This window comes from Melozone crissalis, unplaced genomic scaffold (assembly GCF_028551555.1).
Source record: "Melozone crissalis strain CALT ecotype California unplaced genomic scaffold, PUWL_Pcris_2 ptg000026l_1, whole genome shotgun sequence".
NCBI classification, from domain to species: domain Eukaryota; kingdom Metazoa; phylum Chordata; class Aves; order Passeriformes; family Passerellidae; genus Melozone; species Melozone crissalis.
This window is the reverse complement of record NW_026535804.1, coordinates 3,658,756-3,678,469: the sequence shown is the minus strand read 5'-3', so window position 1 is coordinate 3,678,469 and position 19,714 is coordinate 3,658,756. Positions and strand designations below refer to the sequence as shown.

Below are 19,714 nucleotides of genomic sequence, written 5' to 3'. Positions count from 1 at the left end.
AGCTCTCCCTCCTTGGGAAGAGGAGGCTGCAGTGAAGCTTCCTGGAGAGGAAGGCACGGGCTGGCACAGAGAAGTGTTGAGAGGGCCCATACACATGGGCAACACAGAGAGGAAAGATTAAAATGTTTCCCAAAGCCTTTGGTGGTCACCAGTTTGTTTTTCACATCTCTGCAGGGGAGTGATTTCCGACTGGCCATACTAGGAGGTGAAGTGGATTCCCTTTCTGTCCTTCCAGGCCTTTGTCAGCCCTTGCACTCTCCAGCTCTCTGTGTGCAGGGAGGCTCTGACTGCCCGAGGGTGCTGAGAACACTCTGGAGAGTCCATCAGTAGCATGGAGTGAACAGGCTTTACAAGGAAGGTGAGTCTCTGTGTGAACCAAGGGTAATCACCATGATCCCACCCTAGATAACTTCCTTTTTTAAAATCTGTTCTCTTTTAAGCTTTAAGAACTTCAGACACACACAGGCACATCCACACACAAGTAGCAAAAATAAAATCTGGACTATGTTTGGATCATCTTCACTGACAGTTCATAAATGCCCCAACACTGCAAGGGGACACGATTCAGGCAGTGTTGGGGACCCCTGGGGACATCTGGGCAGCTCCCAGCCCTGGGGTAGGAAGAAGGTGGATTGCTTGAGGAGGATCTCATCTTCCTTGCAAGGGAGCTCTTTAGGACATGATGTAGACCTCCAGCAAGCTGGCCACGGCGTGCATTCGGTAGAAGATGCCAAAGGGCAGGCAAATGTCCACGATGGCCGGCCACATGGAATCGCCATAGAAGTTCAGTTCTGTGTCATTGTCAAACTGGGGCCGGGCACCGAACGCTGGCATGATCCAGAGCTGTGGGAGGAAATGGGAGAACAGCACTGTGTGAGAAAGGTGTGTGCTGCATCAGGGGCCTGCAGCCACAGCTTCCCAAGAAAGGAGCAACCTCCTAGGCCATGGGTTTTGAGAAGAGATGTGCTGCCATGTCTCAAGAAAACCCAGACTTCATCCCAGATATTTGTCACTTTACATCCCTTCTTTAGGGGGTGAAGGGAATGGTTTAATGTAATTTATTAACGAAATCTATCCCACACATCAACTCAATACTCAATAAAAATACTGAAACTGATTATTCTCTTGCATCCACCTCCTGTGTCTGATATTCTGGTGGTAAGTGATGGGTCTGTTGATCTAGCCTGAAATGTCTTAATTTCAGGGCAGTCACTTTGTTTTTTTAGGGGACAAGGGAATCAGAATTCTGCATTTATAAATATAACTAATGTACTTTCTGTACAGCAGAGGCACAGAAAAGACTGCTTTTCCATAGGCCACACCTTTTCCTTCACAGACCCTTCTCCCTTGTGCTTGTAGCCCTCTCCTTCCCCACAAACTCTTCTCCCTGCATGTACTCACTATGATATTGCTCAGCAGCAGGAACATGGAGATCTCCCTCAAGAACTTCCTCCTCCAGTTCATCTTCTTGGGGGCAGTGAGGGACCTGACGAGGTCAGAAGCGTGCATGGCTTCCGTGCCAGCTGCCGCGCTGGCGGCCAAGGCGGTGCCAGTGTCGGGCACCCGCAGGGACACGGCGTTGATGTTCACAAAGGTGAGCCCGTAGAGGTCCTTCTGGTGAGACTCGTGCTTGCAGTCCTCCTTGGGGGGCTGCCGGTGGAGGCCCTCGATGATGAAGACGTTCTGGAAGGTGTGCTGGGCGATCATGAGGAGGGCGTAGGTGAGGTTGAGTGCGCTGATAGTGTCCCTTGGCGTGCTGGCCACGATGGCCACAATGGAGTAGTAGGAAATGGCATATTGCCCCAAGGCTGCCCCCATGAGCAGGGCCACGTCCAGGGTCCTGGTGGGGTTCTTGTGCCGGTCCATGTCCCTCTTGTCAAACCGGTAGATGACGGAGCCACCGATGCAGACAAGAGACATCAGGCTCAGACAAACAATGTTGAAGATGTAGTACATGGTGAGTGCTTGGCTCTTCTTGCTGGATTCAGTGCTGGAATTTACCTGCACCTCGTACAGGATGAGGACTCCCAAACCACTCACGAGGATGATGAGGCCCAACATGATGCCTACAAAGAAGGTCCTTCGGAAGAGCCTGAACTTCAGGCGCTGAATGTGGTGGGAGTGGTGGTCTATGAAGCGTCCAACGTTCTTCCACATGACATAGACCATGGCAGAGGCAAAGAGACTGTACTCAATGTTAAAAGGGTACAGCCAAAAGTAGCCATTTTTGAAGATCTGGCAGATTTGGCTGTTGCAATTGCATTCCTCAACTGAGCTGCTTCTCATTCCCACTGAAACAAGACAAAACCAGACAGGTGTCATGGTATTAAAACAAGGAACAAGACTTCTCCCTGAAGAACTGGATGTTTGGGGTCAGTGAAAATCAAAACAAAGAACAAAAGAATATGTGACCACTTTAAAAATAAGGACACTTTACCCTCAGCTTTCTTGTGCCCAAGTTCTTAAAACGTTAACTGTTAGGTTAAATCTTTCTTTTTCCTTCCCTTCTTCAATCCCATCCCACTTGTACAGAGTCTTCCACCTCTCTGACTCCTGTCTGACAGGTTAGGAAATGAACATCCATACTTGGCTTTTAACAAACCAGCCCTGACAAAGGTACCTCCAGCTCTAAACAGACCTTCTGAAAAGGGATAAAATCTGACTTGCTAGGGAACAATTTCTACCTGGTGGGATCTCTCCCTGGACCACATGGCTTCACAAAGAGGCAGATTACCTTTCAGGAGCCACCTGAAGATTTCCTCTGTCATGTTTTTCTTCAGCTTTGAATGTGCCTTGTGGACAGACTCATCTGTCACTGCTGACATCCACACAGCCAGGTTTGTAGTCAGCGTCAGCATCAAGCCACATCTGCAGGAGGAGGAGAAGGTTTGGGACATTAAAGCAGTGGCTCTAGTCCACGTTTCTCCCATCCATGATTTGGGACTGTGGCATCTGCCTGAAGTGGTGCGAGGACTCCAATGGCCCAGGCTAGAAATCTCGATCCTTTCTTTGCTGCTCTCACTCTCTTCCTGTTTTTTTGTCCATGCTCATGAGAATTAGCAAGGCTTGATTCCCATTGTTGCTTTTGAAAGAGTTTCTCAATAGTGAATAAATTAAAATATCTGAACTGGTCTCCAGCAGATCTTGCAAAAGTGGACAAGATCTCATTTTAGCCTGAGTCTTGCCCACTGCATAGTTATCTTCCCCAGGGAAGAAAAAAGTCAACTATGAATCATTATTTAATGATAATTATTTATTTAATACTATCTGCTTTGAGTAATGCTTGTATTCTTTAATTGAATCCCAACCCTGATATATCTACAGGTCATTAACCACAGCTGCTTGAGCTGGGATCTAAGTTTAGCTGGAGATTGAGCAGGTTTCGTTTTGGGCAGCATTAAGGGATTATCCCCTGGTTACACATTAGCTGTATGAGAGAGTACAGAACGCCCAGGTGTGCTGGGCCAGTGGGGTTCAAGGAGCAGCTGTGCTCACCTGGTAACGTTCAGGTGCACGTGGATGCAGTCTTTGGCAGAGACCCACAGGAAATATGTCTGCAGGGAAGAGAAAAGGAGTTGTTACTCCCAGCAAAACAAGAAAGCAAAGGACCCCTCTGAAGGAGGGAGAGCAGAGCAGAGAGCAAACTGGAGCCTCTTTTGCTTGGGTCCATCTGGGCTCAGCCTCACAGCTCATGATGCTGGCCCTCTGCTGGAGGTTCTTTGCTCTCACTGCCATTGCTCTGCCCATGGCAAATCCTTGTTCTGTCTAAATTGTCCCTCTCTGATCTCTTCCCTCCTTGGCATTGTCCCAGAGCAGGGGGTCCTCTGTGTGGCCCCTCAAAGTGCAAGTAGCCCCTGCCTTGATTGCCCTTCTCCCCCTCTGCTCTTCATGGGCAAGGAGGCCTGGCTGGCTGGGGGCTTTTCAGAGTTTGTGACAAAAATGCCAACAAGTTTAAATCACTGCCATAGAGTGAGTTGAGTTGCCATAGATGGAAGCTGTTGGAGGGAGAAGATGTGGGCTGGGTGGGGGCTGAGTTAAGCCCTTGCATTTGCTGTGGGGGCAGTTGAACTAAATCCAAGAGATCAGAGCTCCTTCCACTGGTGCCTGTGTCTCTCTACCGCTCCCCAAGACAGAGCACAACCATCTCACCTGGACCACCACAAATATTGCCTGCACAATGGGGTAGATGATTTTGATTGCAGACAGGCAGCTGTAGAAGCTCGAGTAATATCCTATTTTGAACACATCCATGACAAGGCTGAAAATGGCAAATAGGATCAGGCCTCCTGTTGGGGAACAAAATTATCTGTGGTTGGACAGATGTGTGCACATGGGCTAATGCAGATGGATGAGAGGAAGAAGAGGAAATGTTGTCATGAAGAGGCTTTGCTTCTACTGATGTTTTTCCTCTCCCAGCACCCAAATTATCTTGGCAGCAACAAAATCATACAATAATTTTAGCTGGAACTGATTTTCAATCAGCCTGGTATGCTGGGACTAACAGCTCTTGCAAAAGCAGCAGAAGAGATCCTGGTGTAAGTTGCCAAGAGCCTTTGTGGATTCAGAGAGTCCTGGCAGTGAATCCAGTGCAAGGACCAGGAGCTGACCTGAGGCAGGGCATGGCGCCATGTCCCAGTCCATCAGCAGGAAGAGGCTGTGCCCAGATCTTGGCTGCTTCCCTTGTAATAACAGATGCTCCCACGAACTGTCCATCTCTAGCACTAGAGAAGGGCAGGATTTAGGGACTGGAATTTGTATCTCCCCTCCAGCCCCAGCACCTACCTCTCAGCCAGATGGGCCCAGCGTGGGAGTCCTTGCCCAGGATGGCACCGGGGCACCGGGAGGTGCCGGCGAGGTAGAAGATGATCCAGATGATGACAATCAGCATCATGACTGTCAGCAGGAAGAAGACGTCGTAGTCGTGCACGGCGATCTTCTCGAAAGCGCCGCTGCTCACCAGCGTGCAGGCCAGCAGGGCCAGGTGCACGGCCAGCAGGATGGAGAACATGCGGCCACCCTTCTTCCACACTTCCTTGGAGGCAGGAGTGGAGGGCGGCTGGTGGCTGAAGGACACGCTCTGGCTCGAAGCCAGGCCGGCTTTGTCGTCCTTGTGCCCGCAGCCCATGCTGCAGGGGAGGTGTCCGAGCTCGCTGTCCTTCTGCCCGGGCTCCTCGGTCATGGCTCAGCCAAGGCTCTGCCTGAGGGTCAGAGCTGTTAAGAAGAGAGGCCCGTGAGTGAGAGGTGCATTTGGAACAGCCCAGCACACGTGATGAGCAGCACAGGATGTATTGCAGAAACAGGGAGTGCAAGAAAAAGGGTGAGCTCATTTTTAAACTTTCCCTTTCCTGGTTCCCTGACGACTTTTTTTACTTAAGATGCTCTTGCTCGGGAAGATCCCAGTTCAGTTTAATGACGTGTCACACCACATTTACGTGTTTATTGATGTGAGAATTGGAAAAGCACCAAAAAGCACTCACGGGATCAAATACCCTGGGGCAAACAGCCAGTGTGGTTTAAATTCTAAATGTCACACACTAAATATTCTGAGAAATTGTTATACTTCCTTGCTGAAGAACAGGCCTCCAAAAAGTAAGAAACCCCCGAAAATCTTTGGACTATCACATCATAATTTGTAGCAGTTCCTGCAGGAAGGGTGTGAAATACTTGAGTTGTCACGCCCTCTAAAGCCCCTTGCCTGTGCCAAGTTTGGCATTTCATTCATTCTCAGTGAAAAGCCTGAAATAAAGTGAATTAACCATTCAAACAAAGCCATTCCACCAACCTGTTTTGCTGCCTGGGATACAAATCTCTGCTCCTGCCAGGCTGAGAAGTTTCCCTGTTGCTGCAGCTTGGTCAGTTGAAGAATTTATACCTGTTGGGACGTCTCTGTGGTTTATACCATATCTGGAGCTGACAGCAGGGCTTTGTGGGCTTCTCAGAGAAACTCATGTGATCCATTTTGTGCAATAGCTGATTTTGGGGAAGCTGGAAAGAGATGAGGAGATAAGGGTTATTTACCTAGCAAGAGCATGAGTTGACAACACCGCTAAGCATAGCATGGACTGCTCGGTCACAGGGTCATGGCCACCTCAGAGCAAGGCCACCCCACCAAATCCATCTCCCTACATGCATGAGGTCTCTTCCCTTGAGAGGAGATGGTTTAGGTGATGAACTTGTCTTTGGTGATGATTTTGTGCTTGGCTTTCCGCTTACTGGAGCAGAATAAACACTGTGCCCCACCCTGTGCTATTCAAATCAGTCCACTCTATGCCTCGAAGGTTCTTGAGGAAAAGGAAGAAATTTGCATTTGTACCTGTTCAGTGCCACAGTAACTTAATCCTTTCCCAGCCATGCTGTCATCAACGAGGAAGGTTTAGCACTAGAGAAGGGCAGGATTTGGGGACTGGGATTTGTGGTCTCCTTTGCTGACGCAGTGCCTTTGATCTTTCAGGGTAGGATCACCTTTCTCTGGACCTTAATTCCTCTCCTTCCAAGGAGTAACCATGTCATAAACCACAGGGCAGGGATGATTCAAACCTTTGTCTGGTAAGGGAAGTTTCTGCTCAAGGTCCCTTTCACCCAGCTATGTTTTGTGCGGGAGCTATAGGAGTCCTGTGGCAGTTCTGGGTGGATGGGGACAAGTTTTAGTCCTTGAGATGCCTCATTTGGAGATGTCTCTGCTGCTTTCCCCCTTCAGGGCAAGCACAGAGCTGGGGCCATTTGCTGTGTGTTTTCTCAGTCCCATTCCTGCCCGCTTGAGTCCTTCTTGGCGCACTGCAGGACAGCAAACTGGATTGTGATGGGGAAGGAGAGCTGAGGATGCACTGCCCAGCCCAGGGACAGCCCCTGTGTCCCTGCCCTGCTGCCACCAGCTGCACCAGCTCTGCCCTGCCTGGCCTCTGCCGAGCCACGGGGATTCCTTTTGGGGCGAGTGGCTGATCTCCTCTCAGTCTGCAGCCTTTCCCAGGGGAAGCCCAGGCCTCCCACAAGTAAATCCCAGCTGATCGCGATGTTTTGCAGAGGCCAAAGGTTCAGAGGCCCCTCGGGCTAAAGGCGCTGGTTTACGGCACTTCTTTTGTCCTTCCCAGCCAGCAATAGAGGAAAGAGTGTTCACTGCCTCGGGCAATGCTCCCAGTGCCCCCGTCAGCCACCGTACAACGCAACAAATTTAATTAGTAACAATACAAGAATCATCAAATAACGTCGGTAATGAATTGCAGACGTTACTGTGCTGCTTTTCACCCGCAAGGATCCCAGCATCAAAAGCCTCAGTGGCTACTGCATCCCATCAGGCCTTGCCCAGGGAGGCTGAGCTGGTGCAAATGAACCTGTTGAGGTGAGCAAACCCCGAAGGCTCTGGCTCTGATGCACTTCCAGGTGTCCCCAGGCTGATGCTGTGTCAGCCACCCAGGGATTAATCACTGCAGCTTGCGTGGGTGCACCTGGCACTGCTTTAGGGCCACCCTCCTGTCTTGGAGCATTTTTTTTTCCCTTACGAAAATAAGCTGCCTTTCTCATTTACTTCCTCTCTGCTCATTCCCTCCAAGCCCCCCTGATGATGTCTTACACTCGTTCCCCAGTTTTCGACTCTCCTCCCATTTCTCACCCATCCGATGGCTCTGTCCACCCTCTCCAAGCCCTGTGCCTGTCCCAGGGCCATGGTGACACACACAGTCCCGCCCTGGAGATCTCCTTTCCCAGGGTCAGGACATTACAGGTAAAATGAACAAGAGAGTAGCAGGAAATTCCTCCTCCACGTCAGCATGTCCCAGGGGATACAAAAATCCACCGATTCAGCCTTGGGTGTAATGCATTGGGACAGCTTCGTGCTTCGGCCAACACCCAGGCTTGGCTCCGTCTTTCGGACAGCAGAGGGTGCCCGGGAACCGGGAACGCTGCGCTGGAGACGCTTCCTGGGGCTGTCCAACTCCCCCAGGGTTCACCAGCCGGGAATTCTGTGTCAGCATAAAAGACACCAGAGGCCAGACACTGCCCCCACTGCACATCGCAGTGAAGTACCGAGTCACACACAGGGTTTGGGGGTTTTTTAAGTCTCCAGATAGGGAAAAGAGATGAGAAAGGGAATGTTTCCGGCCCTTACGAGTTTCCTTGGTTTATCAGATTCCTGTTGCACAGTTTGTTGTGCAGTTCCTTGGGAAGCAGAATTCTGTGGGTATAGGCAGGGTAGATTGGGGGGATAGGGATGGTGACTGGGTCTGCTGTTATCTTCCTAGTGACACTAGGGAGAGATATAAATAAATAAATAAATAAAATAAATGTTTTTGTTTGGTTTTGGTTTTGGTTTTGTTTTGTTTTAAGTGAGGAAAAGCTGAGTTGTGAACACCCCTGGTATTACTTTGAAATCAGTCACCAAGCTGCTCTCGGCCAACTCCACACAGGGCAGGATTATCCATCCAGGTCCCTGCTCTGACAGGGCTGTGAGTGGAGGCCGTGGGGGTTTGTGCTCCTCTGACCCCCTCTTCCTCCTCTGGCTACTGCTGCCCCTTGCTTGAGATGGGGTAACTATGGACCAGGGGCATCTTGGGCAGGATAAACCCAGCAGCCTGTCTGACAGCCTGCTCTGCTCCGGGGACACAAACCCGGTGAATCGCTGCTGTGTGATCAGTGCTGAGCCCAGCAGAGCGATGCTGCTTAATTGGAGCTTTTAATGCGCCGTGGAGCTGGTGCGCGTTCCAAGGAGCCGCCGGGCCGGAGGATGCTTAGGACCCAGGGGAAGCGCTGTGGAGCCCGCCTGGCTGGGCTCGGAGCCGCTCCTGCCTCCCCGGCCAGGACTTCTCAGGTGTCCCGGTGCGCGGAGCTGTGCCAGGCCAGCGCGGCCCTCCCGGCAGCTGCCCCTGCCCCACGCCCGTGCCCATGCTCCGGGCCCCCCGGGCACCCATGTGCTGGCGCGGGCACCCCTTGGCACCATGAATGACCAGTACCACCGAGCCGCCCGGGACGGCTACCTGGACCTGCTGAAGGAAGCCACCAAGAAGGACCTGAACTCGCCCGATGAGGATGGCATGACCCCGACCCTATGGGCCGCCTACCACGGCAACCTGGACGCGCTGCGCCTCATTGTCAGCAGAGGGTGAGTGCTGGCCGGGGACCAGGGGGAGCTGGGACCCCCTTCTTCCCCCTCTCTGCTCGCACGTCAGTGTGCCCCACACAATTATGGCTTCTCTCTGTAAGACCCCTACTCCTGTCCTCCCTGCTGTTACTTTTCTTTGTTTGTGGTGCTTTGAATCGAACCCATCACTCCTGATAACTGCTCTGTGTTTTCCCAGCTCCTCTGACCCTCCAAGTGCTCCTGCCCCCAGCCTGCTTGCAGCACCCTGGGCAGGGATGAATTCACCTTTCCAAGTGCTTTGTAATCTTTTACAGCTCCCATAAGGATAAACACATTGTGTTGCTGATGTGTAAAAAGGCCTTTTAAGTGAGGAGGTAGAGAAAATAACTGCTCCCTCTGTCCCAAGAATGCTTGCAGAGGGATGTATGCAGTGCCAGCTGGCAGTGCCTGGCACTTGTCTGTTTTACCCAGAGCAGGGTCTCAGTATGTGACCCCTGGGCAGCTTGTTGTACACTTGGAGCCCGGGGGAAATTCAGGTTTTCCAAGAGCAGATTTCTTTAAGCCCAGTCTCCCCCACAGGGCCTGCTCCATACTGGTCTGTGTCTCTGTACCTCACCCTGGGCTGCCAAATCTTTAAGAGTTTCTGGCTTCCTAAATGTGGACATGGTGGAGAGGTGGGAGTGGGAATAAGAGGACTTGTCAGACTGGAGGGATTTACACCTTAGTGTTGGGGGAACCACACAAGGTCTGTGCTAAAGCAAGCCCTGCCATTCCTAGCTCCCTCTGGGGCAGTCTGTGACTCTCCAGGTCTTATTAACCCTCCAAACACACAGCCCAGTGCTGCCTTCTGCTCCAGCAGCTCTTCTGAGCACCTCTTTTAAAGCTGGAGTGGCTTCTGCCTTGTGTTGAGAGATTGGTGGTGCTGATTTTGATTTTTGTATTTCTAATATTGTGGGATGGTACTGAGGTCAGCAGCCTGGATGGACATCACACCTCCTTGGAAGGGCTTGACTTCTCCACGTTGGGCTTGGTGGGCCTGTCAGCTCCCATGCAGGGATTTGTTGTCCACCCTGGGCTGTGTTAGAGCTCTTGTACCTGACCAGCCACATCTCCACTGCACCTGTTCCTGGGCTTTTGCCTTTTCCTGATATTCTGGTTTGCTTGTGCAAAACATTCAGCCAGAACCTCAGCTGTGCTCACAGGCAGAGGTCCTCCATCCATTGTTGTCCTTTCATTGTAAATCATTTCCTTTTGGATCCTGAACTGAAGGCTGTGTACAGAGTGGCTTTGAGAAGTCCTGATGCAGTAGAAGTGTGTTCAGGAAAAGATTATTTCTGGGTCTGGAAGGGAGAGAGCAAGACAGTGCTCCAAGTGGAGCATCCTGAGAGGGTCTGGGTTGAGAGCCCTGCGATGCTTCCCTGGCTGGGGCTCTGTGACTCCCTGTGTACTCCAGGAAAGGCTGTGCTCAGCAAAATCCTGTCCAGGGCTCCTGTCAGGACAGGAATTGCTAGCCAGGGCCAGAGGGACATGGGAGGAATGCTCAGGGGACGAGAGCCTGAAGTTAAAAATGGTTCCAAAGACTCTGATGGCCAAAAAGTCAACCTGGAAGGCCCAAGCAGTGGTTGAATGCCCCTCCAGAAAGGCAAAGGCTTTTGGACTGACTTTATAATCTCTTTATATCACTGTACCTCCTCATATTGCTCATCTCCATCACAGGGCACCCTGCAGCAGCACTGCCTGCCCTGCCAACCCCCATCTAAGCCAGCAGTTTCTGCCTCTCCACAAAGCCCAGGGGCTGCTTTTGTAAACTCACATTGGATTAAAAGGTCCTTGTGGGCTCAAACCGTGTTCCAGTACAGCTTGGCTGCTGTTTAATTAACAACCTAATATACATTTGTTCCTGACAAGGAAAATAGCCTGGCAAAAGCCCAGTGCCCTTTACATGATGGATGGTGGAGCAAGGTGTGTGGCTGTGGGACTGCAGGATGTGTTTGCATTTGTGCATTCATCTCCATGTGTCAGATCCTTGCCCAGGGCCACAGAGAGACCAGTAAAGTGCTTGGCATGGAGGCAGGCACAGCCCTGCTCCTTGGAGCTGGCTTTGGGTCTGCCAAAGGCAGGAAAGCCCCAGCCTGGGGACAAGGGTGCCAGAGAGGTGGAATTGTGCAAGACCCAGGAGAGCCTGAGGGCAGACCCTGTAATTTTCTGCCAGTGCCCATGATGATGTGCCACAGTATTTAAGCTTTGTTCAGAGATGAAACAAACAACACAGAAATGCTGTGTTATATATGTTACTATTACACCTGCACTATAACCACTGTGAGGCAAGAGGGAGGGCCCCTGAGCATCCCAAAATGTCAGAGAATTGCTCTCTGGCCTCTGCTGCCAAAATATTCCTCCTTTGGTTCAGAGAGCCCTGCGCTACAAGGTGGGAGTGTGGGACTATGGGATGGAGCAGCATCTGGGGGAGTGGAGGCTTTGGGGCTGGGCTGGCTCCATGCAGGGATGGGGTGGGAGGCATCTCCAGCGCCTGAGGGGGCTGGGGAGCCTCCATCTGGGTGGCACAGGGATGTCAGAGCACACAGGATGATGGGGAGTCCTGGGACAGCAAGAAACACCAGAATCTCCTTGCCAGTGCTGGGCAGTGCCCAAACAAGATGGAACATTGAGTGCTATGAAATGCCCTTTGAGGGTGGCCAGAGGAACCCTGAGAAAGCAGGGCTGTGGGAGGGGGCTCCTGGGGGCCAAAATCATGGCTCTAATGGTCGTGCCAGGCTGATGGACACATGTAGGCTCTGTCATCAGTGAAGGAGCCTCATCCACATGTGTTCAGCAGATTGTGGTGTCAGGCTGGACAAGGAGGGGGGAAGAAATCCTTCGGTAGATCCTTGAGGGAAGCTTGTTGCCCCAACCCACATGGAAGGGGTAATGAAATAGGCTTACTGTGCTGCCCCTACCAGCTGGTGATGTGTCCGTGCCTCTGTGCACCCTTTGCAACAGACAGAGAGAGGGTTTGGGATGGAGGGATCAGCAGTGGCTCATCCTTCTTGTTTGCCACACAAAAAGCCTTTTTCTTCCTCCTGGCCAGGCTCCAGTGAGGAAAACAAACTCAATTAACATGATGGCTGGGAAGAGGCAGGCAGGCTGGCATTTAGCATTGCAGCTTTTCAGACACAGTAATTCTTCAGTGTGGTTCATTAGGCACTGCTGTGGCAGTGGCAGGCACCAGTCCAGCTCCAGTTATAGGCAGGTCTGGGGGCCCTGGCTGGGATCAGCCAGGACTTGCTTGCAGTGGACAGCAGGAGAAGTGAGGATGTGTCTGCAGGTCCTCGCTCAGCAGAGCTGGTTCCCATTTCCCCTTCTTACAGAAACAGGGGGCACAGATACTTTGGATATCAGTGGCAGAGGGGACAGGTGGCTCAGCCATGGTTTGGGGCTGACGGTGGCTCCTGACATCAGCCAGGCTGCTCGAGGGCATCACAGCAGCCCTCAGGGCAGGGCTGCAGCGGAGGTTGCAGCAAAGGCACGTGAAGGGGATGTGAGGGTGATGTGAGCGTGATGTGAGGGTGATGTGAGGGCGATGTGAGGGTGATGTGAGGGTGATGTGAGGGTGATGTGAGGCTGATGTGAGGGCGATGTGAGGGTGATGTGAGGGCGATGTGAGGGTGATGTGAGGGTGATGTGACGGTGATGTGAGGGTGATGTGAGCGTGATGTGAGCGTGATGTGCACCCTCTGCACCCACAGGGCTGGAGGCCGCGTGGGCGCCGGGGCAGCCTGGCTGTGTTGGTGGGGACCTTCCCAGGGTGAGGACCTGCCGGGAAGGTGAAGGAGCAGGGTGGGGCTCTGTTGCAGCTTCGTGGCTTCCGGCACCTGAGCTGGCTGCTGGCAGTGAGGGTGAGCCCTGGGCACGTTGGGGTGCTGAACCAGCAGACATGGCCCCGGCCACCGCCCCAGCACGAGCAGCACTGGACAGGAGCTGCCAGCCTGGCTTTCTGCTGGGACAAGAGGCAGAGAGCCCTGGCACGACCCTCATCTACAGCATCTCTGCTGGATTTTGGGGGATTTGAGCCTGGAGGACAATTAAATCCTCAGGCTACCACTACCTGGGGAAAACTTGGTGTACAGGACCCAAAGCTCTGCTCTGAGCCCAAAACCTCATCTTTTCTGCTCTTTTCTAGGCTTTGCTTGGGTCAGTGCCCTGACTGACTATGCTGAAGGTAGTGAGGGATTGTTTCTCAAGCCATAAATTATTTTTTTCACTCTTCCTTTATCCAAAACCATTTTATGGGAGCAGAGACACTCTGCACCCAGTTGGCTCCTGGTATGAGGGCCCAATACCTCACACACACCCATGAGCCAAGGGTGAGCCAGCCCTTTGCTATCAGAGGAACTTCACACATGCGGCCAGGGAAGAGCATATATAAGTGCCACTGGATTCCCCAGCTAATTGGAATCCTATGGGAGAAGCAGAGGGGAAAAACCAGCAGGAAGGGAGTGAGCATGCATGTCATGGTGCAAACACAGTGACTCAAGAGATGCACATGTCCACATAAGGGGCCCAATTAACAGTGTTTTAATAATGATTATTACAGGAGTTGACTAAGTGCTCAAAAACGCTTTGAAGCTGAGAAGTGCGGCACTTTACACCTGTTATTAAAATACGTTCCCACTTAGTGGACCCTGCAGTCAGCATCTCCTCATGTGCAGCACCCCGGAGGTGAAGTTTTGCTCAGACAGACACCTGCCAGAGGGAGGGCCTCATGTTTATTATCTGAGTTGAATCAAACATCCCTACTTTGCAAGTCACCGTTCTTCTTTCCTTCTGATGCATTTTTAGCGCCTGCGGCAGACATTTACAGGGCAGAGGGCCTGGGATATCTAATTTTGCTCTAATACTCTTCTTTCTAGACAGTGGAAATGACCAGGGAAAGCTGGTTTTGATGTTTTTTCCCCTCTCTCTCTGAGGAAAGTAGACTTTCACATATGAGACCCCCAAGAGCTCCCTGGCTTTGCCCTCTGTCCCCTGAACCAGACAGACCTGAGGACAGGCTCCAAAAGGCACTGGATGGATTGAGCATCCACACACTTAGTTTAGGGGGCAAGACTGTTTCCAGGGAGTCCACTGCTCAGTCACTGTCCACACCATGAGCCCACAGACACACTGCGACCCTTGGGGTGCCCAGGCTCACCTGCCCACCATGCCAGGCACACCAGTGCCCTTTCAGAGCACACAAAACAAACCAGCAGCCCTTCACACACTGGAGTCTCTCACCAGCACCAGCAGTTCCATGTGGAACAGGTTCACTGGCTCTTTAAATCCAGCTCCATCAATAATTTACTCCTCTCTTGCAATTCATCAAATATTTATCCTCCCCATGCATTTCCCAGCCTGGACATGTCACTACGAGGGTGGAAGCAAAGGCTGGGGAATTACTGCTCCTGGAAACTCGGCATTGCCAGAGTACTATCAGATCCCTTCTCTCCTTTTCTTGGCTTCATGGCTCCTCAGCCCTGTGATGTCCTGCCTTCCCTCTCTTCATCACCCATCTTTGAAACATTTTTCTCCTTCTATAAGAGATGTCAAAGGCTGTGGCTCAAAAGTCCTGAAGGGTTTGTGGGTTTTTTGGCCTTACAGAGTTTCAAACCTATTGATTAACTTGCTGAATTTGCCAATGAGCTCAAGGTTGTGCTTACTGTGTTTCTGTAAATTTAGTGAAAACATGTTTATGATGGAGTTTGCTGTTCCTGCTCCCACAGAGAAAGCTGAGTGCACCTCACAGCAGCTTTCAGGGAGTGACGTTGGGAAGTTCATGCTCTGGGTGCAAATAATCTCCAGCTTAACCTCTGGACAGGCTTTATTGCTTTTCTAAAGCCTAAGGATTGCAAACTTGGCATTACACTGACTGGGGAGCTCCTCTCTGCTGTCTCTGCTGCCCCTTGGACAGTGTTCCAAGCAGGCAGTGGGGTCCCTGTGTGGGGATGAATGTGCTGGATGAGGCTGTTTCTGGGGTTTGGGCTTTGCATAAAGTGATGAAGGTGCAAAGCAGGAGGGTAAAGAAGTCCCTCTGCTCCTGTGGTCCCCTGCTCCTTCCCTGGAGAAGTTTTTGGACTCTTTGAAGTCAGACAAGCCATAGCTCAGAGCACATGGGATTTGGGAGAGGGTTCTGGGCTCTGCTGCTCCCAGCTCCTGTCAACACAAACCCTAAAGCAGTGAGGAGTTAAGCAACCTTTGCTGAAGGTCTGAAGTGTGCATTTAAGGAGTTGGACCTGATGATCCTTGATGGGTCACTTTCAGCTCTCTATGATTTGCTTTCTGCCCTCCTGGTGTCACCATGGACTGAGGTCAGTGTGGAGGAGGAACAGTGCTGGGCTCCTCTGGAGCTCTCTGAAAGGGTGGTGTGGGAACAGGCAGGAGTTGTGCTGAGCCAGAGCTCTGCCAGAGCTCTGCTGCCCACGAGGAGCTGCTCCTGAGGGTGGTGGAGCTGCCCAGCCTTAATAAAAGGCTTTGCCATATCCATGTGCACGGAGGGAGAGCGCTCTGTTGACAGATACTGCTGCTGGCTGCATATCATTAGCACACAGCTCGGGAGAGGGCTGGGCCAGCAGGGGTGTGAACTCTCTCTCGTTTCACCTGAGCACAAATACAGAGGAATGAGACTTCCCTTGGATCCCAGGTTTGTGTTTGTCCTGGCACAGGAGGCAGGAGATGCAGGCAAGTGGTTGTGTCCTGCCAGCAGCTTGCTGGGGCAGGGGCTGGCACAGTGTGGATGGAGATGCCACTGGCAGTGTCGAGCTCCTGAGGAGTGCAGAAACCTAATCTGCACTTTCTCTGAAACTGGATTCTCTGGATGTGCTAATACCAGCGTGCTTCCAGCTGTGCTATCGAGACCAAGCATGGTACAGCAAAATCTCCCTCAGAACCCCAATGCCAGAGCCAATGCCAGCAAAATCACTCTTATCCTCTTGTGCCAACATTCCTCTTTGTGCCACAGATTTCCCCAGGTGCCAAGGAACAGCTGGGTGGGAAGGCACAGCAGCTGGGGGGTTTCAGAACCATTGCTGAGGATGGATGTTTCATGGTGGGATCCCAAGGCGTCCTACCCAGGATGTGGCATACAGAGAGGCATTTTGGCATGCCCCCCGCCAGAGGCTGAATGAAGCCAAGTTCTGAAGACAGATTCTGACTAGAATTAAATGGGATATTTGAAATTTTACAACAAGCTTAAGGTCTGAGATGGCATTAGACCCGTTGTCTCAGTTCTGGGCTATTCAGAACCTGACTTGCCTTTCTCAGAAGTTGGTTTGATGTGGGAACACATTTTTCTTGAGACCTAAATCCAAGTCACATTGCCACAGCCTTGCATGTGGGGCACGTGATTCCATGTCAGTAGTACACTCCTCCACAAGATCCCTTTAAAATAAGGTTGCAAGAACCTTAGGTGCATAGCTTGATATTTCAAGCAAGGAGACAGCAGTTCATGGTGCTGATTTGCCCCTGCACAGCTGGGAATGTCTCAGTGAGGTCTGTCATCAATCCCTGCATGCTAAACAGTTGATTTTCTTGCTGCCTAGGGGTGATCCAGACAAATGTGACATCTGGGGGAACACCCCCCTCCACCTGGCAGCAGCCAACGGCCACCTGAACTGCCTCTCCTTCCTCATCTCCTTTGGGGCCAACATCTGGTGCCTGGACAATGACTACCACACCCCGCTGGACATGGCAGCCATGAAGGGGCACATGGAGTGTGTGCGGTACCTGGACTCGATTGCTGCCAAGCAGAGCAACCTCAACCCCAAGCTGGTGAGCAAACTGAAGGACAAGGCCTTTCGGGATGCAGAGAGGAGGATTAAGGACTGTGTCAAGCTGCAGAAGAAGCACCACGAAAGGATGGAGAAACGCTACAGAAAGGAGATGTCAGATAATTCGGACACCATGAGCTTTTCCAGCTATTCCAGCAGCACCTTAAGCAAGAAGTTCCAGCACATGTCTATGGTGACTTCCCTGCCATATTCACAAGCCACCATCCACGGCACAGCCAAGGGAAAGACGAAAATACAAAAGAAACTAGAGAAGAAGAAGCAGGTGGACGGGACATTCAAGATCTACGAGGATGGCAGGAAAAGCGTGCGGTCTCTGTCTGGTCTGCAGCTGGGCAACGATGTCATGTTTGTGAAGCAGGGCACGTACGCCAGCCCGAAGGAGTGGACGCGCCGCAACATCCGCGACATGTTCCTCACGGACGAAGACACCGTCTCCCGTGCCATAAGCGACCCAGGTTTGCACATGGACTCGGCCCACTCCGAGGTCAGCACTGACTCCGGACACGACTCCTTGTTCAACCGCCCCGGGCTGGGCACCATGGTGTTCCGGCGCAACTACGTCAGCAGCGGGCTCTTCGGCATCGGCCGCGAGGACGGCGCCGCGCCGGGCGAGAATGGCACCGACGGGATGGGCGTCAGACTGCGGAGCCGCCTGCAGCGCTCGCCAAGTCTCAACGACAGCATTGGCAGTGCCAACAGCCTGCAGGAGAGGAACGCCGAGGAGCTGCCCTGGGATGAGGTGGAGCTGGGCTTAGACGATGACGACGAACCGGACACCAGCCCCTTGGAAACTTTTCTGGCTTCCCTGCACATGTTTGAATTCATCTCCATCCTGAAGAAGGAAAAGATTGACTTGGAGGCCCTCATGCTGTGTTCAGACCATGACCTGAAGAGCATCAATATCCCTTTGGGCCCCAGGAAAAAGATTGTGGATGCCATCCAAAGGAGACGACAAACGCTGGAGAAGCCAGATGTCATTGTAGACACTGAACTGTAAGTGGGAAATGGGGTGTCTGAGGGGTTAAACCCTTCAGCAGGTGTAGATGTGGATAATGTAAGGTCTTGTTTTCAACCTGCTTTGGAAGAGTAGGAGTCCAGGTAACCTCAGCACTTCTGAGTGTGGGCAAATTCCTGCTCGTGTGGAAAGGATGAGAGTTTGGAGAGGTGGCAGTAGCGTTAGTTCATTACTCAACAACCTTAATGTAACTGGGCAGGACGTGAAGCCCTTGTTTTGTTTCATAACCCATTTGAATGCAGACTGCTTTGTGGTCTGATGCTTCTCAGTCCATGTAGCTGAGATTTTCAGCCACACTCAGGCTTGTATTGACTCTTCACCTTTTGAAGACATTAGGAAATCAACCGCAATTCCTGGTGGGAGCAGGCTGATGGCAATGCCAGGTGGCTTTGGGAATCCTTCCCCAAATGCTTGAGATCTTACTCAGGCCTCTGGAGATTGCATATCTGGGTTGGAGTTGTTGCTGTTTTATGGTGTCTCCAGGGTTTGGTTGTAGGGTTAAAGGACTGTGTACCTGTCAGAGAGGAGAAGGGAAGGCCACATGCACTGACACTCCAAATCACTGTTTTGTTTGGGCTTCCCAGCCTTCAGATATCTGTGTGCTGCTTTTACAGCCTTTCAGTACAGCTTGTTCTTGGATCCTCATGGTCCTGATAGATTTTTCTCTTTTCCTTTGCAGATAGCAGCAGCATCTTTTTTTTTTTTCTTTTTTTTTTTTTTTTTTTTAATGCTCAAGAAACAAACCCAGTTCTAAGTTGCCAGAAAACACAAGCCAGAGACTCCCTTTCTGGGGCAGCTGAAAGCTACAGCCATCCCCACCAGTCCCATGGGACTGCTCCCTGCCTCTGCTCCCTGTCTGTGCAATGCTCCTGGGCAGTTCCTGGCACGGAGGGATGACAGCTGAGATTGGACCAGGCAGCTCCAACCTGCCAACCTTCAAGGGACCGTGGTCTCCCACTCGCTGGAGGAAGGAGTGAGCTGCACAGATGGCTGGGACACTGCTGTCACAGGCTGTGTGACCACACCAAGCCATGAACAGAAGGAGATAACGTGGTATTTTCAAAGGGACACAAAATAAATAATTACAATCTATTCTTCCCTGAGCAAGTGGTTGTTTTGGGGTTTGGGCTTGAGGAGCAGAGGGTTTGGGAATTCTGCTCTCTCTCCTGGTTCTCCTTTGGTGAGAAGCATCATCCTGTCCGGTGCTGTGTTTTTGGAAGGGAGTTCTGATGGCCATGGTCTCAGTCTGAGATGTGCCAGCTGTGACTTTAGCCAGCTGGCGCCCAACAGGTCTGTGAGTCTGCTCTGTGCTGTCTTGAGGGCAAAATCAAGAACGAAGATGGTGCTTCGAACATGTTGGTAGTTGCCTTCCAGTGTCAAATGGTCATTTCACAGACCAGTGTTTCTGTTCCATCTCTCCTGGGCACTGAGCTGTGTCAGCAGTTTGTGTGCAAGGGACCTTGTCTCTGAAATCCAGCAATCTCCCAGGACTGAGCACAGCACCAAGCTGCAGCCCAGAGTCTCTTCTGAGCATCCCTGATGCATCAGTGCTCCAAGCACAGCTCTGAACCACAGTGTCAGGTGTTTCCACAGACCCATCCCAATGAACAGTGCACTCCCAGCTCCACTGCACCATTTTAGGTGTGATCTATGAATGGTTCCTGGGTTGCAGGAGTTTCTGGGGTGCAGCAGCAGGATGGGCAGCGACATATTCCACTGAGGGAGGGTCAGCAGCCTGTGACATGGGGTATTGGCAAAGTGCCTGTCCGGGCTGTGATGCAGAATGTCAGATCAGAAAAATGCTGC

At 51.8% G+C, this 19,714-nt stretch overlaps 2 protein-coding genes across 2 annotated transcripts; one reads left to right on the top strand and one right to left on the bottom strand.

Moving 5' to 3' along the window:
• Positions 1-672: 672 nt before the first annotated feature.
• Positions 673-5,179, bottom strand: OTOP2 (otopetrin 2). Its single transcript, XM_054278964.1, has 6 exons — positions 4,783-5,179; positions 4,150-4,286; positions 3,496-3,554; positions 2,735-2,868; positions 1,402-2,291; positions 673-843 (listed from the first exon to the last, which is right to left on the bottom strand). The coding sequence occupies exons 1-6, from the start codon at positions 5,177-5,179 to the stop codon at positions 673-675; spliced, it is 1,788 nt and encodes a 595-aa protein (XP_054134939.1).
• Positions 5,180-8,927: 3,748 nt separating this feature from the next.
• On the top strand, positions 8,928-17,890 carry USH1G (USH1 protein network component sans). The gene is made up of 2 exons (XM_054278762.1): positions 8,928-9,091; positions 16,645-17,890. The coding sequence occupies exons 1-2, from the start codon at positions 8,928-8,930 to the stop codon at positions 17,888-17,890; spliced, it is 1,410 nt and encodes a 469-aa protein (XP_054134737.1).
• The last annotated feature ends 1,824 nt before the right edge of the window (positions 17,891-19,714 follow it).

Excerpts from the sequence above, each read along its gene's own strand:
- OTOP2 (XM_054278964.1), bottom strand. The coding sequence starts at position 5,179 with ATGACCGAGGAGCCCGGGCAGAAGGACAGCGAGCTCGGACACCTCCCC. Across the intron at positions 3,555-4,149 it reads CAATATTTGTGGTGGTCCAG|ACATATTTCCTGTGGGTCTC; the intron begins GTGAGATGGTTG and ends TCTTCCCTGCAG. Across the intron at positions 2,869-3,495 it reads GTGCACCTGAACGTTACCAG|ATGTGGCTTGATGCTGACGC; the intron begins GTGAGCACAGCT and ends CTCCTCCTGCAG.
- USH1G (XM_054278762.1), top strand. The coding sequence starts at position 8,928 with ATGAATGACCAGTACCACCGAGCCGCCCGGGACGGCTACCTGGACCTG. Across the intron at positions 9,092-16,644 it reads CGCCTCATTGTCAGCAGAGG|GGGTGATCCAGACAAATGTG; the intron begins GTGAGTGCTGGC and ends CTTGCTGCCTAG.